Source organism: Lynx canadensis, chromosome E1, assembly GCF_007474595.2.
Source record: "Lynx canadensis isolate LIC74 chromosome E1, mLynCan4.pri.v2, whole genome shotgun sequence".
In the NCBI taxonomy this organism is placed as follows: Eukaryota; Metazoa; Chordata; class Mammalia; order Carnivora; family Felidae; genus Lynx; species Lynx canadensis.
Window position 1 is genome coordinate 823,059 of NC_044316.2, and position 25,540 is coordinate 848,598.

At 64.8% G+C, this 25,540-nt stretch overlaps 2 protein-coding genes across 2 annotated transcripts; one reads left to right on the forward strand and one right to left on the reverse strand.

Annotated features, from left to right (window-relative positions):
- Positions 1 to 883: 883 nt before the first annotated feature.
- On the reverse strand, positions 884 to 4,919 carry PIMREG (PICALM interacting mitotic regulator). The gene is made up of 4 exons (XM_032591212.1): positions 4,589 to 4,919; positions 2,829 to 3,124; positions 2,364 to 2,459; positions 884 to 1,821 (listed from the first exon to the last, which is right to left on the reverse strand). The coding sequence occupies exons 1-4, from the start codon at positions 4,877 to 4,879 to the stop codon at positions 1,782 to 1,784; spliced, it is 723 nt and encodes a 240-aa protein (XP_032447103.1). The 5' UTR covers positions 4,880 to 4,919; the 3' UTR covers positions 884 to 1,781.
- A 5,328-nt stretch (positions 4,920 to 10,247) lies between these two features.
- AIPL1 (aryl hydrocarbon receptor interacting protein like 1) lies at positions 10,248 to 18,434 on the forward strand. Its single transcript, XM_032591142.1, has 6 exons — positions 10,248 to 10,343; positions 10,869 to 11,048; positions 15,984 to 16,172; positions 17,196 to 17,372; positions 17,519 to 17,660; positions 18,099 to 18,434. The coding sequence occupies exons 1-6, from the start codon at positions 10,248 to 10,250 to the stop codon at positions 18,299 to 18,301; spliced, it is 987 nt and encodes a 328-aa protein (XP_032447033.1). The 3' UTR covers positions 18,302 to 18,434.
- The last annotated feature ends 7,106 nt before the right edge of the window (positions 18,435 to 25,540 follow it).

Below are 25,540 nucleotides of genomic sequence, written 5' to 3' on the forward strand. Positions count from 1 at the left end.
GCTCAGCCAAAACACGCAACCCCTCGCTCCTTCCCCTCCCTCTGGGCTTGGGGGAACCTTAAAAATCACAGCTGGGGTTAAGTCCACGCAGGGAGGCCCGGCCGGGGCCTGCTCTTCCCGTGGAGAAACCCACCAGGGTGGCCGGTGGGGGGGGGGGGGGAAGTAGAGTCACAGGGAGGGGCAGGACGGCTCGCCCCTGGGGACCTCCACCCTCGAACCCCTGTCCTTGTTTACCCCGAGGTGGCAGCCCGTCCCGTCTTGTCCGTGGTCCGACTGTTCCTAAACGTGTGACTCTCAGTATTGCCAGTGGCAGCCGGTTCTGTGGTGAAAAAGGTTTATTCCCTTCCTCACGGCTGCCTTGTACAAAATCCGTTAGAAAAGGAAATGTAAAATACCAGATTTCTAAAGCGACAAACACAGCACTACGGGGTTAAAAGATTTTTACTACTGGTCTTGATTTTGACGTGAGCTGGTTTTTAACTCTTGAACGTTGTCACTGAAATAAAAACCTGATTTGCCTTTAAAGTGTGCTTTGTTCTGAGCGGAGCGGGGAAGCCTTCCCTGTGCGGGGTATCTTCTCCCTGAGCTGGGGGCCGGCCGCTAGGAGCCGCTGGGAGGCGAGGGGAGCGGAGCCCGGCCCCGAAGCAGACCCGTCGCCCGGAGTGGGGGTGCGCGCGCACACACACGTGGGGGTGTATACGTGTGTGTGCAAGTGGGCGTGTGTGCGTGCACGGCTGTGTTCACGCATGTACGCGTGCGCACGTGCATGTAGGTGTGTGCGCACGGGCACGGGCACATAGGGGGTGTGTGTGCCTGTGCGGTTGTGCGTGCACACGTGTCTGTGCATGCGCGTGGGTAACAGAACAGATGTCAGACGCAGGAGCGGTCTTTATTATGAAAAAGCAGTGTTATCCGGGGAAGTCACACGGGGGTTTCTTTCTAATAAAATGGCACAGCAGATTTCTGAGATGACTGGCCAAGCGCAGAAGTCGCTGGTCAACAGTGATGCCCGTCCCTGCACACCCCCGGTCCCCGTGCTGAGCATAAATAGCTGTCCGCAGGCCCAGGCTCTCGGGGCCAGGAATCTCTTCCCCCATCCCTCCCTGCAGGGCTGTGGTGGGGGCAGAAGGGACGGCGGCTGGGCTCCCCAGAGCCCGGGCACGATCCCTCGGGGGTCCCACCCTTGGGTCCCCAGTCCCTTCTGGTGCCTCCGCCTTCACGTTGGAGAGGACACAGCCACGTGGCCTAAGCGCAGGTGAGTCTCCGAGCCCAAAAGGGGAGTAGAGTGAAACCCCCCCCCACCTCCGTCCCCCTGGTCACTCTCAGGCTGGGCCAGGTGGCCACTGGCAGAACCAGGTGTGGCCCCGGGGGAGTCCCCACCCGGGGCCTCCTTGGGAGCTCGTGGGGCCGTGTGGATCCCGCTGTGAGGTCATGGTGTCTGCCGTGGCTTGCCTCCTGCAGTGCGGAGCCCCCTTCGTGCCCCTGGCTGGGCTCAGAGCGGGGGCAGTTTCCCCAGAACGAGGGGATGGACGGGGGCTCGCCGACGGCCCGGCGTGCCTGGCTGGGGACGCGGTCAGTGAGGTCGTCTGGCTCTAGGCAGGTGGGCTAGACCTGCATGCTTCCTTCGCTGCTGGGCCCATCCGCTCTTCAGGATTTTCCAGAAAAGACTACGTTCTTCCACACGTTCGTGGTGAGGAGGAGGAGGAGGAGGAGGAGGAGGAGGAGGAGGAGGAACCTGGAGAAAAGGCTCGGGAGGCGGGCGTCACCTGGAGGCACTGTCCTCAGTCACGGATGAGAGAAACGGTCATGGTCATGTCGCCGCTGGAGACAGGAGGGCGGGAGGGACTGGTGTCACCTGTAGGAGGGGCCCTACCACCCCGCAGTCAGAGCTGGCTGGGCCCCGCCCCAGAGCCCATCCGGGCCCTTGTATGAATGGGGAACAGGCCCCAAGTTAGGGGGGCTGCAGACCGAGGCCCCGCCTCCAGAGGGTCCTGGGCAGTCAGGCCAGACGCTCCAGAGTGGCCATGGGCCTTTTCCCAATCCCATGGGCAGGCAGGCGCAGGGGAGCCATGGGGAGTGCTGGGGGGAAGGGCAGGTCTTCCGGAAACCAGGTGCCTGGCCTGGTGGGGCTCCCGGGGGGCCGTTCACATCCAGGATGCGTTCCAGACACCATCCTGATCTATGTTTTCTGCCCCCTCGTGTTGCACGTGAGCGGCCTGAGGCTCAGAGAGGGCCGGGGACGGGCCGGGGTCACACAACAGGTCAGGGCCCGAGTCGGAGAGGTGTAAAAACGTGGCAGGACTCAAGGAGCACGGGACCCCCCGCTCAGCTCTTCCGTTTGGAAGCATGACCCGCCAGCTCACCTCTCTTCAGCCACAATGGCCTCGTCCAGCTGCCGGGACAGCTTCTGGAGGTGCTGAAGTCCCGCTCCCGCAGGCTCCGCGTCACTGTCAGACTCACTGAAAGGAGGAAAGCCGCAGCAGCGACTGGCGGAAATGTGCAGCACGAGGCCCTCCCGCCCGGTGCTGGGCCGGGTGCGCGCAGGCCCGGAGACACCCCGAGGGGGCCGGGAGCACCCTGTCTGGGCCCTCCCTGCCCGCCAGGAGGTGACAGCCCGTGCGTGCGACTTGGAGCACCTGCCAGAGAACACGTGGCTCAGGGCCCATCAGGTCCAGGGCCGGGGACCCTGCACAGGTGAGGCCTGCGGTGCCCCCTCGTCAGGGGTAGAGTTGGGTCAGGACACAGATGCCCCCGGGGAGCCCCAGGAGGGGGTCAGAAGCCGCTGGGGCCCAGCTAGTGATCTGGGGGCAAGGCACCCCTCCTCTTACCTGGGGGAGCACAGGGGCTCCGTTGAGGAGTAGGGGCTCCGGAAGGTGGGCTCCCTCCGGGACCGCCACCGTGGGTGGGCGCGGGGGCCCTCGTGCCCAGAGAGTCGGTGACAGGGTCTCTCCCGCGGGCCCAGGGCTGAGGAGGCTGGGGCGGCTCCACACAGCCGGGGGCTCTTCTGGCCCAGGGTGTGGGCGGGGGGACGACTGCCCGTCTGTGCCCCTCTCCTCCTCTTCCTGGCCTTCACCTGGGTCCCCACCAGCCACCTGGTGCCGCTCTGGCAGGACTCCTGGATTCTCTGGGACGGGACCACGGAAGGTGAGCGCAGAGCCAAGGACGAGCTCCTGCGGAGTCTCCGGGCCCCTCCCGCCCCCAGCGCCCCAGCCGCGCAAATACAGACAGCTCGGAGCCCCAGGGGTGAGGGGGGTGCGTGGGTCCCTGAGAAGCGAGCCCGCTGCGGGGAGCCAGCTCAGGGCCACCCAGGGCACCGGCGCGGCGGTCAGCAGCCCAAGCAGCGGCTCGTGGAGTCCACGCTCGTTTCGGGACACGGAAAGACCCTGGCGCCCCCTGGAAGGCCCCCCAGGACCTGCCTCGGGTCTCACTAAGTCGCCCTCCGCACTGGTGCGGATTCGAGGGGCAGCTCTCCCAACACTCGACGGCTCGAAGCCCCTCTGGGTTCCTCACGGCCTGGGGTGGGGGTGGGGGGCAGGCCCTAGCTCCTGCTGGCTCCTCGAGGCCAGAATGTCGGCCCAGGCAAACAAGAGGCCAGAGGCCGGGACGAGTTACGTTCGGTGAGGTGTGTGGCCGCGGGCGCACCTGTGTTTCTGTGATCCCTTCGGGACAAAGGCGGTCCCAGGACTCCTAGTCGGGGACTGACTTTCGGCTTAGAGACCCCAGAGCAGAGGGTCTGTAAACAGGTTCAGATTCCCAGCCCGACACCAAGGGGGTACCCGCACCCCTTCTCTCCTCGGAGGCTTTCGCTCGCCATGACGTCGGTCCTTTCCGGGGGACACCTGCCCCCATGTTCGGGTTGGAGGACCCGTTCACCTGCGAGGCCCCAGGCACCTCACGCCTGCCCACGTGGCGTCTTTGTGCCCACACGTGTCGTCTGACACAAATCCTCGCACACTTACCTTCTGAGCACCTCTCGAGGTCCACGCCTCTGCCAGGCCAGGCCCCCAGGCCCCCCGGTGGCGAATGCTTCTCACCCCCTTTCCACCAGGCGGCTGGGGAACGAGCTCTAAAATGCTCCTGGGACTGGATTCCCACCAGGTTGAAAATCGTCCCCCCCACCGGCCCCCGGTGGCTCTTGGGAGAGTCGAACCAAACACCCTCGGCACGCGGCACGCCTGCCCTTCCCCTCCTGGCTCCCTGTCCTCTGGCCACCCAGACCACGCTCCCTCCGCTCTGGATCTGGACCCACGCCATCTCGCCCTACGCTCTCCTCCCACTTCCTTCCCCCTTCCTGGGCGATTCCGCGGGGTGGCCTCCCCTGCGAGCCTCGCTGTGTTTGCTGTGTCCCCGTGACGCCCATGCTTGCTACGCTGTGACACCACAGCTCTAGCATCTTCTACTGCGAGGCTCCGCTTGGCCTCCAGGACGCCCCTCCCATCCGTTCGTCCCACGGCTGGTTGAGGGCAGGAGACACAGCGAGGACACACCAAAGTCCCCGTCTTCGTGGGGCCGGCCTCCTCAGGGGCCCCTTGAAGGCACCGGCTGCGGGCACCGAGGAAGCCCTGGGTTAAGGGCCCATCGGCATTACCTGGGACACGGAGCCCAAGGCGTTCTTCGCCGAGCGGGCCGCAGCCTGGAGGCCCTGCTGCGCCGGCTCTGGGTTCTCCAGGCGTTTCCAGGAGGGCCCCGCCCCGAGGTTGCGGCTGACTGCCCTCAGGGGCAGCCTCCTTCGGAAGTGTCTGCACAGGGAGCCCAGGGCCCCGCTGGAGGGCTCCGGCTGGCCGCCCGCAGTCTGCTCCGCCTCCTCCGCCAGCTGCTCCCGCTCCTGGAGCGGCCCCCGACGCACGGAGACCCCCACGCCCGGCCACTTAGAAGCCATCTGCCCGGTCGGGAGTCTGCTCAGCCCACCAGATCCTGGGGAGGAGGTCAAAAGCAGGTCAGCAAGCCAGCCCCTCTCCCCCTCCCGGGCTCCACGGAGACACAGGTCGCCCGGGCTGGGCGTGGGGGCACGTGGCAGCGGTGGGTGTGGGAAGGGAGCTGCTTCCCGGAGGAGGGGTCAGCGCTTCCCGCGGTCCCTGGCGGCCACTGTCCGCAACAGCTGCGTGTCCATCTTCCCACCCAGCCGTCCCAGCTCTCTGCCTCAGGCGGGAGGGAAGCAAGGGTCAGGACGGGGCCTCGCCGAGCCTCGGCTGGCCAGGGCCCCATCCGGGGCCCTCTCCCGTCGCCCAGAGGCCCCCGATTTGCAGCTCGCAGTCCCCAGACGCCCCCACTTGCGTGCCCATCCTGACTGGCACACCCGCCCCACCCCCACGCTCCGCCCAGGTCCCGGCGGAACAGAAGGGTCCCCGGGCCCCCGGGCCCCGGACTGCGCTCGCTCACCCGGCAGCCCCCGGCGCAGGCCGCAGCCCCGAGCAGCCGCTCCGCGCCCACCCGGCGGGTTTGAAACTCCGCGCGGGTCCGCCCCCTGGCCGGCCCTCGCAGCTGATTGGCCGCGTCCCCGCAGCGCTGCCGCGCCCGGGATCCGATTGGCCCGCGCTCTAGCGGCGGGAATGCTGCCCTCCGATTGGCTGGCCGCCCCGTTCGTGCTGGGCCGCGGCCGGGCGGGCGCAGCCGGGCGCCGCCCCTTTGTCTCCGCGGTCTGCGCCCCGCCGCGCGGCCAAGCGGGTTCGGTCGGGAGGCGCGGGGCCGGGAGCTCGGCCGCGCCCCGCGGCCGTGGGTCTCAGACACTCCCTCTGTGTCCCCACGCTCGGCACCCACACTCTGGACCCCGGAAGATCCTGGGGGCGGGGACAGACCAGGGTACACCTCCCGGTCCTCCTGCGACGAGGCCGCCTCCCGTCTCCAGTGGGCCATCCAAACCCCGCCCTTTGGAAAGCCCTCTCCCACTTTCTGGAGACCCCAGGGCAGCCCGGCCCGCGCCCCTCTCGGGTCCCTTGCTGCCGACCTCACCGGCCCCCCCTCTGGCGGGGTCTCCGCCGGTGGGTTCCTTGTGGCTCTGCCCTTCACTGCGACACGGCTGGGTGACCCCACCCACTCCTCTCTGCTAGGGGGGTTGCACGCACCAGGTGCTGCTGTGCTAAGTCCTTTTATGATGAACTCGCTGGGCCCCGATGGCAGCCTAGCAGATGGGGAAACCGCTGTCCGGAGAGGTTGGGTCGGGCCCCAGTTCCCTCAGTTAGTAGGTGGCGGGATTCCCACTGTCCGGGACCCGGGTCCAGGCGCGTGGGGAGAGACGGGCGTCAATGAGCCGCATCATCAATAATCCAAGAAAATTATGACACCAACATCGTGTCATTTAGAGCTCGTGCCTGAAGGGTGAGCTAAGGGAGCCAAGAATGTTTGAGCGTGGGGGGGAGGGGTGGGGACCAGCGTCCGCGGTCGGTCGCCCGGCTCACACACAGACGTGCAACCGAAACTGGTTTCCTGAAACAATGCTGGGCTCTGTGTGACCTGCTTTGATTTGTTAATTTGCTACTTTGTCATTTAAGAACGCCACTGGCAGCTGGCGACGGGGCTCCCGGGCTCTGCTCCCCTTCGCCGGTTCCCCGAGCTGGATCATTGCCGGCTCAGGACGGTTGTGTGTGTTGGTCATATTTAGGAGGTTTAATTCACGCCCTTTTCCGGTGAAAGACGGGGGGGGGGGTAGCAAGCGTGGTGATTCTTAGGAAAACTACGCCACACGGGTGGGAGAGACTCGGTGCAGGAGAAACACCTAGAAACAGTCTCTCCGGCTAGACCGGCTCTCGTCACACCTGTCCGAGCCGGTGACAGTGCCCCGCGTGTCCCGGGCGTCAGAGGACAGCTCACACTGGTCCAGCACTTAGCTCGCACGCCGGGCACATTTCCTGTCTTCACCCTTACTTTCTCAGCCCTCCAGTCTGAAGTCGGGGCTATTTCCGTCCCCGTTACAGACGACACAGACCCACAAGGGTGAAGTGTCTGCTGGGGACAGAGGGACAGTCGGCGCTGGAACCGAAGCCCTTGGATGTCTGGCTTTAAAGCCTGAATGCTTAACCCTGGGACACGTGACCTCCCGGAGGCTCCGGAGAGCCTGGGTGACCGCCGACCAGACCCTCCCCTTCCCTGCCCTCGGGGCCTCGGAACAGCTCCCGGCAGCCGGGGTGCTGGAGTGCAGTCGCCATGGCGACGAGGGAAGGAGGAAGAAACGTTTTCTTCTGAATGAGAAGGCTCCCTCTTGCCTTGCAGGGGGTTGGTGGGGAGAGGGGGTGGGAGGGGGAGGATGTGCTGAGGGGAGCAGGCTCCTGGGTGCAGGGGTGGCGGGGACAGGGGTCCCTGCTCCTCCCTGTAAGGAGAGAATGCTGTCAGTTGTCCCAGGCGGAGGCTTTGTGGGGTCCAGCCCCACCCTGGCCTCTGTTGGGGAGGAGGGTGGATGCTGAGGGGGAGCTCCAGCCTGCCCCGTCGTGGGGGCTCCCCCGTCCTGGGGGCTCCCCTGTCCTGGGGGCTCCCCTGTCCTGGCGGCTTCCCCATCCGACAGCGGAAATTCTACCCGCGCTTCCTTGGCCTATGGAATGGCCAGTGCAAACTCCCAGGAATGTGACCTGCGGCGGTGGGGGACAGGGCGCCCCACATGAGCTGGGGGCAGGTGGTGCTTTCGCTGAGAAACCAGGGGATGACAGAGTGCGGGGATGAGGCGTTCCCACAGAGGGGTCCACGAAGGCTGGTGTTGGGAGGCCAGAGAACAGGACAGAGGAGGCCAGGGTGACTCCAGAGGGTGCCCTCCCCCCCCCCCGCCACCCCTCCCTATAGTGGCCGGAGGCAGGGGCCGCCCCACCATGCAGCCCAGGAGGTTGGGGCGCCTCCTGAGGGCAGTGGAAAGCCGCTGCTGGATTTTCAGAGGGGGTGGGGTTAGAGTTGCCTCTAAATGAAGTCCATTAGGAGGTTAGTTTGGGGGACAAGGGGTGGCTGGGGGGCCCCGTCTGGAAGCCATGGCCTGAGCCCCTCCCGGCTTGATTGATGTTCCGGCATCAGCCTCATCAACCTCCCTCACCCCCGCCCCTGCCCACAAGGGGCCAAATCTCTCAGCTCCGCCCCAGCCAGCAGTGACTTCTACCCTCCACACCCGGAGCCGTCGTCAGTGGGACGTGAGGGGACCCGTTTCTTATCACTGGCAGGAAAGTGCCGGACCTTAAGTCTAGTATCACGAGTACTTAGAATGCAAACACCCACGTAACCGTCGGGAGGAAGAAACAGCATGCCAGGACCCCGGAAGCGCGGCCCCCACCCCACCCGGCGCGGCCCCCCTCCCCCTCTCTGGACTTTCTGGGAATCGATGTTACTTTTCTTCGTAGTAGTCGTAGCACCTAGTATACATCTCGCTCCCCGTGCACGCAGACCCCTCCAGGCTGTTGTGTGGCTAGAGCAGGATGGAACAGAGGGGAAGGACCCCTGCACCCTCACCCCACCCCCAGCCCCCAGAGAAGGACGGGTCTGGGCCCTTGGAGGACTGAGCACCCAGGGAGGGGGCCTGGAGAGGTCTGATCCAGCCGCCCCCGTCTGGGTTTGGGGGCTCAGTCTCAGCCCCCCCCGTGCCAATGGCTCCTCACGGGAGACTTCCAGGGTGCTGGGTGTGGGGTCCCACGTACTGCTCTAGGGAGACTTCTCAACGTCCTGGGGAGGAAGGTGGGAGAGGTGGCTTTTCCCATTTCAGTTTGGAAAATGAATGGAGTTAGGAGTTGTGACCCCCAAGGCCACAAGGTCAGGAATCAGAGGTGGGGTCGGCCCTTTGAACGCAGCTCCATGTGGCTCCTCTTAATCCAGTGTTCTCGCCCGGTCCCTGCTTCCCTCCCTAAACAAGTCAGTCTGGGGTCTCCCACACGAAGGACTTGGGAGCCGGGGCGCAGGAGCTCTGACTGGCCACCAGGTGGCGCCAAGCGCCAAGCTTTCAGGCCCCCTGTCCCTTTAGACCAGAAGGCGATCCCAGATGCAGGGACTGAGCTCCACCTGGGTCCCAGGCGCAGGGATGAGGCCCTCCAAAGGGGAGAGGAGAGCCCCGCTCCCCACAGCCAGACTTTGTAGGGGAGGCTGAAGTGGGGCTGAGAGAGGCTCTTCGCCCAAACCTGCACCCTTCTCTCACCCCGTTCTAGAGCCACCCGGGCCAGACGGCTGCCTCTCTCCCCTCCCCTGCCCTCCCAGTGTCGCATCCTCCGGTGTGCGGAGTATGGGGGGAGGGGAGGAGGAAATAGGAAAGGGAAGGCAGGCAGGGACCGAGGAGCCCTAGGCTCAGGTCTCCCCTCCTCTTCCCCTTTGGTGGGAAAGCTCCAGCCGGCTTTCTTCCTTCTTGGTGACAAGGAAGCAGGAGCCTGGGGTGGGCTGGGGGCGAAGTACAAGCTAGCCCCGCCCCCGCCCCTGCCGGCGGAGTACCCCTCCCCCCACAAGTGGAGTATGTGTGATAATCCTTGCACACTCCCGGCTCCCCAAGAACAGGGGAAAGGGGTTTAAGTGCCGCCACGGGGATGTGGGAAACTAAGGCAGATGAGAAATTAAACTGCCTTACTGCCTCCAGCCACTGACAAGTCCTTGTAACCCGCAGAGTGACCTCCCTCTAGGAGCTCAGCTGCCTGGATGATGACACTTTGCCGGGGGCAAAAGGGAATCTTGGCTCAACATTGTCCTGACCCCCCAGGATCCTGTAAGTCTATTTAACATAAAAATTCCTTTGCAAACCTCCTTTATCTTTAACCCCCAAGTATATGCTGGCCATCCTCCTCCAAGCTTATGGCCCCCGATATACATCTGAGGGGTCTCGTGACTGGGGTCTTACTAGACGGTAATAAATGATGTTTTGCTAACAGCAGCCCCTCAAGGGCCTGGAAACCTTGCTTCCAAAATTCCTTAGAGATTTACACCGTCCCTGACCCCCTCCCAACCTGAGGGCATATGATGAGTTACCCGGCACGACCCCATACGGCTTTTTCTGCCCACAAGTCCTGTTCCCGTGCTTAAACAAAATGACCTCTTTTGCACCAAAGACGTCTTCGAGATTCCCTTCTTGGCCGTCAGCTCTGAACCCCCCCACCATCACTCCCCTAAAACCCCTCGTTGGGGTGGGAGGAAACCAATGGTGGAGGTTCGGGGGCCCCCACATCGCTGTGAGGAGCAGGGATGAGGCACCACCGACCTACTCCTCACCCACACCCCCGCGGGCCAATCCCCAGGTCTCCGCCACCCAAGCCCTTCGTCCGGGGAGATAATCTGTGCCTGAGCCCACACCTCCCTCACCCGCAGCCATGGACGCCGCTCTGCTCCTGAACGTGGAAGGGGTCAGGAAAACCATCCTGCACGGAGGCACGGGGGATCTCCCCAACTTCATCACGGGGTCCCGGGTGAGTGGGCCCCGCCCCCCGCACCAGATAGGGGCCCCCACGGCAGCCTTCGCACTGAAACCACGTCCGGCTTTGTCAGAACCCGGCCGGACACGTCGTCCCTGGACTGTCGACCCCTGAGCACCTGGGGACCTCTGGATTGGTGCCCATTCACGGGACACTTTTGACGCTGGAAAATTAAACTCTGGCGTGGGGCAGGGGAAGGGCTTTGGGAATTTCCTGGAGCCCCAAACGTCGAGTTAAAAGGAGGGGCCCTCGGCGGTCGTCTCTGGGGGGCTTCCCTGGGTCCGTGGCCACAGATCCAGGGCTGACGTAAGCGAGGGGCTCCTGACCCGCAGGCTGCCAGAGGTGGGACGGGGTCCTTTGCGAGGGAGTGGGCTCCCGGCCCCCCCCCCCGGGGGGAGCTCTGGCTGGGCTGCGTGAGCTGAGCCCCGGGGAACCCCCCCCCCCAGAGTGCCGGTGGGGGGGCTTCCGCAGGCGCCGTGGAGGTGCGTCTAGACCCGGGGTCCCTGTCTCGGCCACCAGGTGATCTTCCACTTCCGCACCACGAAATGTGACGACGAGCGGACGGTGATAGACGACAGCAAGCGCGTGGGCCACCCCATGCACATTATCATCGGGAACATGTTCAAGCTGGAGGTCTGGGAGGTGCTCCTGACGTCCATGCGCATCGGCGAGGTGGCCGAGTTCTGGTGCGACTCCATCGTAAGTAGGCGCACCCGCCAGGGCTCCTGCCGGGCCGTGGAGCGGGGTTGAGACAAAACCCTGGGTGGCCTTCCTCCGCGCAGGTGGAGAGTCACCCCCAGGAGCAAGCCCCAGAGCCACAGTCAGCGTGGCGGCTGGCTGGCGGGATGTGGGACCAGGGCCACCCATGCCCCACACACCATTGTTGGATCCTGGGGACTTTTGGCCACGGGTCACTTTTCTGCCCCCTCCCCACTCCTCTGAGCCTTGTAAAATTATTTCCATTTAAAAAATCTTTTTAAATGTTTATTCTTGAGAGAGAGAGAGAGAGAGAGACAGAGCACGAGTGGGGGAGGGGCAGAGAGAGAGGGAGAGAGAATCGGAAGCGGGTTCCAGGCTCCGAGCCATCAGCACAGAGCCCGACGCGGGGATCAAACTCGTGAACCTCGAGGTCGTGACCTGAGCTGAAGTCGGACGCTTAACCGGCTGAGCCACCCAGGCGCCCCCCCAACAAACATTTCTTTTTTTTTTTTCTTTTTTTTTTTTTAATATATGAAATTTATTGTCAAATTGGCTTCCATACAACACCAACAAACATTTCTTAGGGAAACTTTCAAACATATACAAGAGCCAACAGAAAGTGCGGTGAGGTCCCAAGCGCCCATCCCCCACGCCAGCCACCATCGACCCGAGCCCGGCTTCCAGCCCCATCCTTCCGCCTCTCTCCCTCACCCGCGTGGTTACAGCACCTCCCAGACACCGAATCGTTTCACCCACAAATGCTAGAACTCGTATCTGTAAAAAAGATACTAAAATAACATAACCTCGGTGTCATCGTTACATCCTTTTGAAACCCCGCTATTTCCTTAATGCCAGTCGCTCCTTGGTCCTGTTCCCGCCACTCTCTATGGCTGTTCCAAGCTGGGCCCAAACAACGTCCATGCACAGGCCCTGTGGATACGCGTCTTGGGTCTCTTTTTGGGTCGTCTCCCCTCTTTGTCCCCTTGGCGTGGATTCGTTGGAGGGACCGGACCCCTGCCGTGGATCGTCTACCGCGTCCCTCGGTCCCCGTAGTTTCCAGACGTCGTGCGCCACACCTGCTTCTCCCTCTCACTGGGTGGTACCCGTCTTGTGATTGGCCGATGGGTGCAGACGTTGAGAGCCTGGTCCAGCCAGCACCAGCTCCCCTGGGCTCTCCCCTGATGGACGCAGCGGCTGCTGATGGCGGCCGATCAGATTCAAGCCTTCACCGGGGGGTAGTCTGGGGGCTGTGTGACCCTGGGGAAGTCCTTCCTCCCTCTGGCTGTCTTGTTCATCCGTAGACAACCGAAACCCTAGGCTAAGGGGCTGTTGTGGGGAAGACGTGATGTGGTGCTTACGAGGGCAAAGCATAGTTCGGGGCAACTGAAAAGTGCTGGAGGAATTTCGGAGACGAACTTTTATTTTTTTTTAATTTAAAATTTTTATTTATTTAAAATATTTTTTAATGTGTATTTATATGAGAGAGAGAGAGAGAGACAGGGTGAGCAGGGGAGGGGCAGAGAGAGAGGGAGACACAGAATCCGAAGCAGCTCCAGGCTCCGAGCTGTCCGCACAGAGCCCGACGCGGGGCTCGAACTCACAGACCGTGAGATCGTGACCCGAGCTGAAGTTGGAGGCTTAGCCGACTGAGCCCCCCAGGTGCCCCGAACTCCCCTGTTTTAGTCGAAGCAGAAGAGGCAGAGAAGAGCGACTTGGGCTGGGTCAGACAAGTAAAGGGACAGGGTGGAGGTGGGACCCCTGGTTCCCCCACCGCTTATCCGGATGGAAGGCTGGACCCCGGCCCCCAGTGACCGCCAGGGGCTGCAATGCCGGGGTCTACCGCTAGGGGCGCCCGCCCGACGGTTCCCCCGCCAGGTGCCAGCTGCCAGGTGCCAGGTGCCAGGTGGGCGTGTCTCCTCTGCCTACCGGCGTCTGTGTTGTGCCTCGTCCTAATGTGTAGAAAGAGTGTAAAGATGTGTCTCCAACGAGCCAGGTCTTCAGAAAACCGGTTTTGTGGCTTCCGTTAGTTCAAAATACCATCTGTTGGCTTTGCTTATGGTGAGGTTCTCCGGCACGCGCACCTGTCACTGGGGCGGCGCGTGGGACGAGCCTCGGCCGCCAGCGGGGTCGTGCTCCGCAGGGCGCACGCTCGTTCACGTCGGAGACCTGGGCGCCAACGAACCCTCGATTGGCCGATTGATTTGTTGCGCGCAGAACCCCGAGCTGCTGCTACCCTCCCGAACGCGGGCACGCGTCTGCGTGTCCTGGGCGGTCTGTGTGCGCGCCTCGCAGGCTGGCGACTTCGATGCCCCGGGGACAGCCTGCCATGCCTCCTCCCGGCCCACGGCCGCCGTGATTGCGCACGCACGTACGCACGTGCCACGGTGGTTTCTCTAATGACGTTTCCCCCTTTTCTCCGTCGCCGCACCCAGGCATCAAGCATCCACCCTTCATGGGTCTGTCTGTCTGCTTATCTATCTGGGAACATTCGCTGGGCACCAGGTTTGGACTGTGCCGTGTGTTAGGGGTGGAACAAAGCTCTGTCCCTCAGTCTGGAGGAGGAGCAGAGACTTGAGCAGTTACGACCGAGGGCGGCCAGTGCCCCGATGGGAGTCAGTGAGGGCACGGTGCTTTGGGGCCACAGATGACCGGCAACTAGCTGCTTTAGGATCTTGGGGGAAACTTTTTCAAGACGACATTGAATTGGGTATTGAAGGATGAATAGGAGTTCACCAGGTCTACGTGTGGGGAGAGAGGTGGCATCTGGGCCAGGAAGTGTGCAAAGGTTTGGCGAGGCTAATTTACCTAGCCCCTTCCCTGGGGGCCATCTCTCTGAGTTTTGGGGGGCACCTGGTGGCTCAGTCGGTTAAGCACCCGACTTCGGATGAGGTCACGATCTCACGGTCCGTGGCTTCCAGCCCCGCATCGGGCTCTGTGCTGACGGCTGGGAGCCTGGAGCCTGCTTCGGACTCTGTGTCTCCCTCTCCCTCTGCCCCCACCCCCTCAAAAACAAACAAACATTAAAAAAAAGAATCTGAGTTTTGGAACAACTCAGCGATCGGTGGGATCATCGTGTGTGTTTGTCAGAGGACTTAGGAGGGCCTGGCTCGGCCCCTCACTCCCTGCAGAGCCCTCCTCCTGGACAGCCCTCATCAGCTCTCGCTTTGAAGAGCGGGGGCCTCCTGCCTCCCTCACCTCCCCCTACTCAGGGGAGGCAGGGTCAGTGAGGAGCTGGGGGCCTCTGCCCTGAGAGCTCTCCTCCCCGCCTCACCCCCACCGCGGGCAGGACGCTGGTCTCGAGGTGGGATTTCGTGCTGGTGCCCAGTAGTGTGGGGTGTGAGGCCAAGGGCTGCAAACTCCGATCCCACCAGGGGCCGGGCGCTCTGGCCGATCGACGGGGGCAGCCTGTCCTCAGCCACCGCCCCCCTTGGTTGCCGCGTGGCTGCACATTCTGAGTTTTTAAGATGAGCCAGAAATCTTCATTAGCACGCAGGCTCCCTCAACACTTGAATGTCAGGAGCTAATTGGTAAAAACTCCACAAGGCGCGGGTTAAGACAAAACCCATCTGGCAGCTGAATATGGCCCCGGGCCCACCGGTCTGCAGCCTCCAGTATAGACACAGCCCCTCACAAAGAACCCGCCCCGGGCCCTGAAGCCTTAGAGACGGGCAGGGGTCCTGGGGCCCCCTGCCTCCGTCGCAGCCTGGGTCCCAGTCCCCGGGGCTGGGGCCCCACAGAGGGCCCCGCGTGTGTCTCTAGCTGTCCTGCCGGTCCCCAGCCAGGCAAGCCGGCCTCACAAGACGGGCACAGACGGGGACTCCATCCTTCCCGGATCTCTCCTGGCTCCTGGCGGCACCCCCAGCCCCACCGCGCTGCCCAGAGGGTCCGCTGGCTCCAGGGCGCCGGTGGCTCCGTGGACTCGTGGGCCGAAGGGCGTGTGAGCTGGGGGCCGCCTGCCGGGCCAGGACGGGCCGCCCCCCAGCGGGCTGCTCCTGGGGCCTCTCCTGGCTTTAGTTCAGCCTCGATCCCCATGGGATTAACTGCCATCTGGTCACCTCCCTCACAAAGGAGCCTCCGGCATTCTGGGTTAATCCTGGCTCCTGGGGGCGGGGAGCGCTGGCCGGCACCCGACTCACCCCCACGCTGGTGACTTGGAGGACAAGCTGAGCTGTTTCTGCCCCTGGAGTCCCCGACACCGGGTCTTTCCCGGAGCCGCCCTGAGAGAGCCGGAGATGGGCCGTGTCAGAACCGGGTCCAAGCAGAGGGGCTCACGGCTGGGAAGCTGAGGCCCCAGGGGCTGATGTCCCCAGGCCTCCTCCACCCCCAGAAGGCCGAGCCCGGTGCCCGGCGCAGGGAGGGGCTGGGATGAGCTGGGATCTGTACCCACCCCCTGCAACCCACGACAGCTCCCCTGTGGCAGGTGTGGTGCCCAGGCTCTCTGCGGATCGGTGTGGCCCTCTCGGCCACCGGAGCCTGCTCCTTCCCCTGCTCTCCGCACCTCCCTCCCTGCGGGTCACAGACTCAGGGGCTCAGGTCTCCTTGGGAGAGAAATGCGTCAGCGCTGAGCACAAGCGCCAGCAAGAGGCAGCATGGCACTGTGGCGAGAGTGTGTCCGCTGGGGCCGGGTTTGAATCCCGGCTCTGTCATTTCCTAGCTGTGTGACTTAAGCAAGTTACTTGACCTCTCTGGGCTGCAGTCTCCTCATGTACAGAGTGGGGATGATAGTCGTGCCGCCTCCCTCCCCGGGTCATCCAAGGACCGAAGCGGCTAACAGAAGGAGCTGGTGAACACTTTGCCCGGGACACGGTGAACCCCGGTCACGGGTGGGGCGTGCTGGGGACAACGCGTGCTACCAGCCACGGGCACGGATGGGCTGTGGCCGGACCCAGAGGTGGGCTCTCTGGGGCCGGAAGCCACCGCGGTCTCTCCCCACAGCACACAGGGGTCTACCCCATCCTGTCCCGGAGCCTGCGGCAGGTGGCGGAGGGCAAGGACCCCACAGAGTGGCACGTGCACACGTGCGGGCTGGCCAACATGTTTGCCTACCACACGCTGGGCTACGAGGACCTGGACGGGCTGCAGAAGGAACCACAGCCTTTGATCTTTGTGATAGAGCTGCTGCAGGTGCGCCCCGGGCAGGGGGAGGGGCGGGGGGAGGGGGGGCAGGTATGGGGGGAGGGGGGTGCGCGGGGGGGTCGGGAGAGGGGCAGGGGGCAGGTGCATGGGGCAGGGGAGGGGCAGCAGGGCAGGGATGCCAGGGGCGGGCAAGGGGCAGGGGGCTGGCCCAGCCTCAGGGCAGCTGTGCCCCGGGGGAGCGGGCCCGCAGGGAGCCTGACCTCACTGGTCCCCGGGCGTCACCTGCTTTCTCTGTAGAGCACAAGAGGGTTCATAAACCACAGCAAAAGCGGAATCTGACCCCCAAAAGTACCAAAAGCCCATCTGAGACCAGCTCTCTCGGGAGTTACCGGTGTTCACTTCGGAGGCGTTCACTTCTGTTGGTTCTGGGCTGTGCTTTTGTTTCCAGTGGTTTCCAATTAGTCCCCGGGGTCCTGGATTCAGACCTGGTTCTCCAGCAGTGGGAGAGGCTGAACAGAACGGCCCACACCTTCTCACCCAGGCCCCAGAGTGACTGATAGCTCGTGTTTGCGGGGTGGCGGGTGAGGGTCAAGCCCGGGTGGGGACTCAGCTCATGGCCCAGGGTGAGATTCAGCCCGAGGGCTACGTGGATGAACAAATAAATAAGAGAATCGTGTCGGCGGAGGGTCTTTGTGGGCCTGCTAGGACAGTTGTGCGGTTTCTCCACTGCACAAGGGCATCACCCCCAAGGTGCTCGTCACCGACACCGTATATGGGAACCTTTAGAATGACGATTACCCGGCAGATGGCAATAAAGCGTGTAGTTCTGCCAAATGAGTATTCTGACGATCTTCTGAAGACTGAAGTCAGGTGTGTTGACAAAGGGCGGTCTTTCCCTGATTCGCACAGCGGATCTGATTTAGGCCCCCCGTGTACGTGGCTGTGGCTGGCGAGCACGGTTCTGCCGCCCGGCCCACCCTCCCCGAGGGGGAATACGCCGAGGGGGTTCCCCCGCCGCGGGGACGCAGGCACCCCGGTCCCCGCCTCACCCGCCTGCCGCTCTGGGGCCAGGTCGAGGCCCCGAGCGAGTACCGGCGGGAGACGTGGAGCCTGAGTAACGAGGAGAAGCTGCAGGCGGTGCCCGTCCTCCACGGGGAAGGGAACCGGCTCTTCAAGCTGGGCCGATACGAGGAGGCCTCCACCAAGTACCAGGAGGCCATCGTGTGCCTGCGGAACCTGCAGACCAAGGTGGGAGGCGGCGGGCGGGGGCGGCCGGGGGGGGGGGGGAGGGGGCAGGCGGCTGGGGGGAGGGGACAGGCCACCGAGGGTGGGGGCGGCCGGGGGGAGGGGGCAGGCGGCGGCCCGAGCTCACGGCGCACGCGCTCCCCGGGCAGGAGAAGCCCTGGGAGGTGCAGTGGCTGAAGCTGGAGAAGCTGATCAACACCCTGATCCTCAACTACTGCCAGTGTCTGCTGAAGAAGGAGGAGTACTACGAGGTGCTGGAGCACACCAGCGACATCCTGCGCCACCACCCAGGTGCGCGTGCGCCTGCGCGTGCGCGGGGGGCGGGGCCGCGGCGGGAGGAGTCCCGCGCCGTGCGATGCGTCCCCGGTCGGGCGACCGGGCGGCTCGCTCGGGAGCCCGCGACTCTGGGGCCCGGCCCGTGGCAGGTGCTTGTCAGGAGAAGCCTCGCGGTCCTACTGCGCGCCGGGCCGGGCGCTCGCCTCGCCTCACTTGGCGCCCAGAGTAAGCGCCGGCCGCAGGGGAGGGGGGGCGGGGGTGGGCAGGGAGAGGCCCCGCCCCCCCCGCCCCCCCCCCCCCCGAGGCCCGCGGTCTGGGAGGGAAACCGAGGCGGCGGCTCCGGCGGACACGGAGGGCACGGCTCGTGATCCGGGCTCAGGGCGGGCGAGGCTCGGCCTCGCGGGGCCGGCCTCTGAGGCCCCGGCGGCCGGGGCGGCCCGATCCTCCCCTCAGGCATCGTGAAGGCCTACTACGTGCGGGCCCGGGCCCACGCGGAGGTGTGGAACGAGGCGGAGGCCAGGGCGGACCTTCAGAAGGTGCTGGAGCTGGAGCCGTCCATGCAGAAGGCGGTGCGCAGGGAGCTGAGGCTCTTGGAGAGCCGCCTGGAGGAGAAGAGGGAGGAGGAACGGCTGCGCTGCCGGAACATGTTGGGCTAGGGCGGGGAGCGGGCCTCCGGGCCTCCCCAGCCTCCTCTGGCCTCCCCCGGCCTGCCCCGGCCGCGTCCTCCCCTGACTTTTCAGACTCCTCTGGCCTCCCTCGGCCTTCTCCGGCCTCCCCTGGCCCCCTCCTCCACTGACTTCTGGCCTCCTCCGGCCTCCCCCGGCCTCCCAGGCCTCTCCGGCCTCCCTGGCCCCGTCCTCCACTGACTCTCTGGACTCCCCCAGCCTCCTCCTGCCCCCCTCCTCCACTGACTTCTGGCCTCCTCTGGCCTCCCCCGGCCTCCCAGGCCTCCCTGGCCTCCCTGGCCTCCCTGGCCTCCCTGGCCCCGTCCTCCACTGACTCTCTGGACTCCCCCAGCCTCCTCCTGCCCCCCTCCTCCACTGACTCCCACCCCCCTCCTGGCCTCTGCCTGCCCCACCCCCCCACCCCTGGCCTCCTCCCGGCCCCCTCCTCCACTGACTCTCTGGACTCCCCCGGCCTCCTCCTGCCCCCCTCCTCCCCCCCTCCTCCCCCCCTCCTCCACTGACTCCCCAGCCTCCCCCACTTCCCTGGCCTCCCCTGTCTCCCACAGCCTTCAATGCCACCCGACCTCCCCTGGTTATTTTTGTTGCTTCATCCACTTCCTCTAGAATTCTCTCTGGAGTCCCCACCACTCCCTTCTGTGCGGGGTGACCACTGGACCTTTGCTTCTGCTCTGTCCCCACTGTTAACACCTGTGCTCCTCCTGTAGCCAAAACCAAGTTTCTGTGCTTTGTCCGCAGACTGACTTTAAAATGAGAAAACCAATAAACGGTGTAAGTTTCCCCACAGGCCCCCGTACGGTGCTGTGATCGCGGTTCTTTTTCTGTGCTTCCAAATTCACGGCCCCCAGGGGCCACAGAAGGAGGTCACTTGTGGCAAGGAAAGGGGGTTAGCGTTCGGTGGGTTCAGGCTCGTGGCTGAGGGCCGTCCAGGTATATGTGCGCGAAGCAGAGGGGAGCGGGTCGGGCGAGGGGACACCGTGGGCTGGAGCGGGACGGTCACCGGCCTCCCACTGCCCTGGGCGGGACCACCGGAGGCTGCAAAGCAGATGGAGAGCCGGGCGAGGGAATTAATTGAGGACCAGGACCTCTGGCCGGAGACGCCCGGCCCCCAGGCTCCTTCCGTTTTCAGTGTGCGGCCTTCCCTCCACCGCCCTCTTCCCTGGGGTCTGTGAGGGTCTCACCCCGTCTGTGCTGAGGCCAGAATGTGTCCCACGACCCTGGTCCCCTGCCTCCATGCCCCCTCCTGATGCCCTAGGACTTTGCAAGCCCCAGAGAAAAGAGAGGCGGGGTGGGGGGGAGAGGGTGTGTGGAAGCTGCCTGCCCCCCCAGTGCTGGAGACCGTGTGGAACCCGTGAGGCTGGAGACCCTCCCTCCCTGGAGACCCACCAGCCACCCAGGGGGTGGGGATCGGCCACATTTTGCTTCAGGCCTTTCTTGGTCAGCCCTCCCCTCTCTGCCTGCCACCTGCCTTTCTCGGGTGGTCGGAGCCTCCCCCCCGGCCGCACCCCTCCCTGGTGATTTCTGCCCTGCTGGGCACACTTCCCCTCCTCCCCGCCCCCCTCCCCCCGTGTGTGCCGGATCCAGACACAGAACAGACTCACCCCGTCCAAAGGCCAAGGACGGGACCACAGTTTCTTCTTCAGGACCCAGGTGCCTCTCACCCTATCTGGCTGGTGCAGGGGGGGGGAGAGCTGACCAGGGCCCCGAGGTGCGCTGCCACCCTGTCCAGGCCTCTGGCCCCGGCGCTGGCTTCCTGTGGCCCTGACACAGCCTCCGGGAGGTGCTCTGGGCCAGGTCTGGGCAGGTGGGCGCAGAAGGGTCCTGGGATGTCGCCCCTTCCAACCTTTCCGAGGGACCGAACTGGAAGCTGGTTCCGAGTGGCCAGCAGGGGGCAGCAGAGATCAAGCAGGTTGGGGTCCCCAGGGCCGGAGCTGGGACTGGCTGGGAGCCCTGAGAAAGCTTTGCTTCCCCAGGAGCCCCGACCTGCCCTGACTCTCTGACTCTCACGGGTCGCCAGCAGGTCCCGCGGGCAGGGCACAGGGAAGGGAGGGTTTAGAGCTGCAGCGTCCGAATGCCACCAGGCACCCCCCTGTACAGATGGGGAAACTGAGGCTCGGAGAAGGGCAGTAACATTCCAGACCCCACTGCAGTTCTGGGACAGCCTCAGGATTAGTGTTCAAGGTTTCCATGTTTCCGGGCTGGGACTTTTTGTACAATGCTCCTCCCGGGACAGTCTACGCGTGAGTGTGATGTATGGGAGGGAGGGAGGGAATGGGGGCTGGAGAGAGGGAAGGGAGGAAGGGAGGGAAGGGAGGAAAGGAGGGGGCAAGGGAGGGAGGAAGGAAGAGGGGAGGGAAGGGAGGGAGAGGGCGAGGGAGGAAGGAGGGAGGGAGGAAGGAGGGAGGCAGGAAGGGAGGGAAGGGAGGAAAGGAGGGGGCCAAGGGAAGGAGGAAGGAAGGGGGAGGGAAGGGAGGGAGGGGGTGAGGGAGGAAGGAGGGAGGGAGGGGAGGAAGGAGGGAGGGAGGGGAGGAAGGGGGGAGGAGGGAAGGGAGGGAGAAGGGAAGGAGGAGGGAGGAAGGGGGGGAAGGAGGGGGAAGGAAGATAAGGGGGGAAGAGCATGTTTGAGATCTGTCTCTCGGCCGGGACATCGTGTGTCCTCATAGCGAGTTGACCCCACGTCCCCACCAAGCCCTCCCCCAGGGAAGAGCTGGGGGGACAGTGTCCCGTAGCCCCTGAGGTCTGATGTCGAGCGGCCCTGAGCCCACAGCCGGGCACCGCGTCCCACGGGGGCCCAGGCGGGGAGGGCATCGCGGTCCAGGCGGCAGCTGTGACGTCCGGTTTCCGGGAAGTTACGTTAAAAAGGCAAAAAATGGGTGCGTTAACCTTGACCCCGTGTGTCAGCAGCGTTACCGGCTCGTCCCAAACGAGGTGCTCTGCGTTCCGTGCCTCACGCCGTCTCTGGGGCATGTGGTGCTCCCAGCGCGTCCCGAGGGGCGCGTGTCGGGGTGTGGGTGGTGGCGGACCGTGCCCCCGTCCCACTCCGACCCTGCGCACCGTTCACAATTCAGTGTGACTCGTCGAGCTGCGTGTGAACGTGATGCGACGGGGGAGTCTCTTCTGTGCTCTCTCCTGGGTTAGCGCGGAAGCCGGCTGCGTTTGTGCTCCTGGTGGTCTTTGCCGGCAGGAGTGCGAGATCGTTGGGCGGGGGCCCGGGAGGCAGACAAACAGAGCAAAGGAGAGCACCTATCACCGCCATCGTTCGGGGTGTGATGGGGCTCCACGAAAGCTTCCTGGGCTGCCACTTACAGTTGTGCGCGTTGGGCACTGCACAACCCAGGGGCCCCTGTTTGTCTCATGGTCGTCGTAGGTATGTGGTTATTGCAAGTTCCCAGCAGGGGGCGGGAAAATGTCTGGAGGAAGGGGCACCTCTTCCTAATTTGTTCAGCTGCCGTATCGGCTAGCTGGCCCCGCGTTCCAGCTATGTTGGCCTGTGAGCGTCCGTTGCCAGGGGCACGGCCCGAGGGCGTCCCCGTGTGACGCGGGGCGCCCTTCTCTCATCCAGCAGAATCCCGTCCTTGAAGGCGAGCGAGGGGTGGCCAGGCTGGGGTGGGGGGGAAGACAGGACGCCGGAAGGACGTACGTCCCCCTCTGTGCCCGGGGCCGTGACAGTCCTCCTGGGACTGTCCACTCGTGTTCCAGCCGGAAGGAACGTCCCTGCTCCTCCGCAGAACTCGCGCGTGGCCCCGAACCCTGCACGGGACACGAGCGGCATCTCCATGTGGCCCTTCTGCCGTGTCTTCACTATGCTCTGTTCTCCCGGAAGCTGTCCGGGTGCTTCCTCAGTGGCTCCCTCTTCCCATGGAAGCCTGCCAGCGGGTCGGGCGCTGGGGACAGTGAGGTCAAGGCTTTGTCCCCTCAGCTGCCTTCTGGGGGGGCTCTCGTGCACGTGCTGCCGGGGCAGTGCTGCGCTCAGGTCACCGGGTGTCCCTGTGATCGAGGTGTCGCCCGTCACAGACGCGGAGGCTCAGACGTCGCACGTGTGTCTCTGGGTTCTGGAGGTCGGGAGTCTGAAATGGACCTCGAGGGACTAAAATTGGGGTGTGGGCGCGTGGTGTTCCTCCTGGAGGCTCGGGGACGGGACCCTGTTCCTTCTGCCTCCAGCTGCTCCGGGCCTGCGGGCCGTGGCTCCTTGCCCCTTGTCACCGCAGTCCCTGTAGTCACATTTCCTCCTCCGAGTCCCCTGCGTCCCCCTTAGCAGGACCCCATGACCAGCCGGGCCCCCGTGCCCCCAGGATCACTCTTGCAGAGCCCCTGTTGGGGTGGAAGGCCACGCGTGCACAGGCTGGGGGGTGAGGCCGTGGGCACCGGAGAGGGGCCGCTCCCCTGCCGCCCGCACTCCACCTCAGGGCTCGTGGGGGCCTGGCTGTTACTGTCTCCCACGGCCTTGCGCGTCCTGCCCGCGCCCCCCGTAAACCTTCCTCGTGTTGGCGGTGCTCGGGGGTCCCTGCTGAGCCTCAGCGCATGTTCTCTCCAGGTTGATCCAGTCTTTCAACAAACAACCTTCGAAGTGGGTCCCCCCCCCCCAATCCCTGCCCCTCTGGCCCGAGGTTTCCTGGTTTGTGCTCGGGAGGAGCGAGCGAGTTAATGCACGTAAAGCGGGTGACCCTGCTGTTGTCATTCTGACCACCAGGCACGCTGTGGCCCCGGGGTCACCTGCTCGCACGCTGGCCGGCCTCAGCCCTGGGCTTGCCTCCGGGACCGGCTTGTCCTCTGGCTGGAGAGCAGAGTTTACTCCACAGCCTGGTCGTAGCCCCGAGTCGGGGGAGGGACGCGCAGCCTCGGGGCACCTGCTGCGTATGTCGTGGGGGGGGCGAGTGGTGCAGGCTTTCAGGGACACAGGTCCCCTGTTCCTAATAAATACCAAGAACAAGTTTTTCAGGACCCCGCGGGGGATTCTATACGAGAAAAGAGAGGCTGGTCTCGAGCTTTCGCATTCATCCTGCCGATGGCTCGCCTTTGTCTCCTAGAAATTTCTTTGCTTTTCCCAGGACTTGGCATCTGCGGCCCGGCCTGCCCGTTCGCGGGCCACATCCCCGGGCCCCACCGCTGGGTGAGTTCACATCAGAGGAGGGAACAGGGAGGGGAGACTTGCAGTGGGGGGCGGGGGGGGCAGCAGCAAAGAGGCCCCCGGGGGTCCAGTCTCCCCGAACACTCCCTCCCTCCCTCCCTCCTCGTTCCCGTTAATTCAGGAACAGCTGCCGTCAGTGGGAACCGCCCACCGGCACCCACAGAAGCCAGTCCCCAGGAAGGCCGCCTTCTCCCCCTGGTGGAGAGGAACTCCCAGGGCGCGGGGCGAGCAGACGGTCTTTGTGACAGCAGCTCGGGAACCCGCAGATGTGCTGGAAGGGACCTTGTGACAGACTGGACAGACAGACGGTCCCCAGCCTGCTGGTGGTTGGCTGGCCCGTAGAGCGGGATGCAGCCGGTGTGGCCGCTTCTGGGCCTGCGCCCTAGAACCCCCTGCCTGACCGCCTTCCCACCTGCCGACCGATGATGCCAGCGTCCCCGGGGCCCCGTGTGTGACGGCCGGACTGTAATGTGGTCTTGTTGAGAGGTGTCGGTGGGGGGGGGGGGGGACAGAGGGCCGGGCCTGATGTCAGGGACCGGGAACACGAGGGCACCCGAAAGCCAGGACCACAACCGGTAGGATCAGGTTGTGCTCGAGGAGGAAGCCCCCCGACCCGAGATTCGACCGTGGTGATGCTGGGGAACGGGAGCCCCCTCTGTGGTCAGACGTGCGTGCTTCTGGGTAACGCGGGCAAAACCTCGCAGGTGGAGGGAAAGAATCAGAATCCGGAGCCTTGGTCTCCACGTTCCTAAGAATCCACGTCTGTGCTCGCTGGGACCAGTTCGAAAATGTTTGCGTCTCTCTTTCCCCGAGGCCCCGAGCGTCTTCCTTCTCCGTGGGTCGGTTCCCAACTGCGGGCCCGCCCTGCCTGGGGCTTTGGACGCTCCCCTGGACCCTTCTGTCCAAACCTGCTTTCCCATCACTTGGTGGCCGTGACCTGGCGGAGGAGGCCCGGGTCGTCCCCTGCGAGCCAGGCCCTCACTCTCCTCCTTCTCGAGCCCCCACGGGCCGCTCCCCGGGGGCTCCTCGGGGAGGGGGCCCGAGGCCGCGTGGCCAGGGCCCCACAGCAGGCCCAGCTTGGAGCCGGGGCACGTCCCGGTGTCCCTGGTCCCTTCTTTCATGATCACCGGTGCGAGTCATTCCCTGAAAGGACTCAGGGCCAACGGGGCCAAGAGGTCCCGACGGGGGTGTCACAGAGCTGCCCGCCGGTGGTCAGCTGGCCGTCCTCGCTGGGGTGGGGGGCCCCCCATCGGCCTCTCACTCGCCCGCGGGGACCGGAGCCGGAATTTACCGGAACCACCAGGGAGGGGGGTGAATCGATTAACGGCTCGGGGCCTCTCTGTGCACGTCAGGCACGGCCGAGCGCTGCCGTGTCCCAGGTTCTCCGGCCTGCGTGCGGGGGAGGGGGCGAGGGGACGCAGACTGTGACCCTGCGCTCCCGGGTCTGGATTTCGCACACTGGATGCAAGGATCCTGTTTGAACCTGGCCTCGGCGCGCCGAACCCCACGGCCCGGCACTTTCCGCCGCACGGGGACGTCACCACCACGGCCGAGACCTCGCGCTTGCTTCCTTCTGACCGTGTGAACGCTGGCCAAGCCGGAGGGGTGGCGACGCTTCCTCTCACGGCCCCGTTTGGGCCCTGGCTTTCGTCGTGCCATCGTCTCGCTGCCGCGGCCCAGGTGCCGAGTGTCGTCTGTCGCACGGGTGGCGCTCACGTGTGCGAGAGCGGGTGCGCTTGGTGCCCTGCGTCTGCCGGAAGTTGTTTCCAAACACTCCTCGGTCCCTCAGCGCCTCCTGCTGTGCCAGCCTCCCGAGCGCCCTGCTCCAGCCGCCCCCAGGACCGCCGGGCCCCCTGGGATGCCTCCCCGCCTCCCGGAGCCTGTCTTCCTCCCTTCTCGTCTGCCGCTGCACTTCGGGCCAGGCGTCATCCTGCAGTGGCTTTCTCAGGACAGGCGCGTGGGGGGTGGGCGTTCCTGCGATGCCGCGTCGCTGACGGTGTGTTTATTCCACCTTCACCCTGGGCTGGTCCTTGGCTGGCTGCAGAACTTGAGGCTGGAGACCTCTCTCGGGGGTCCCCGTCCCT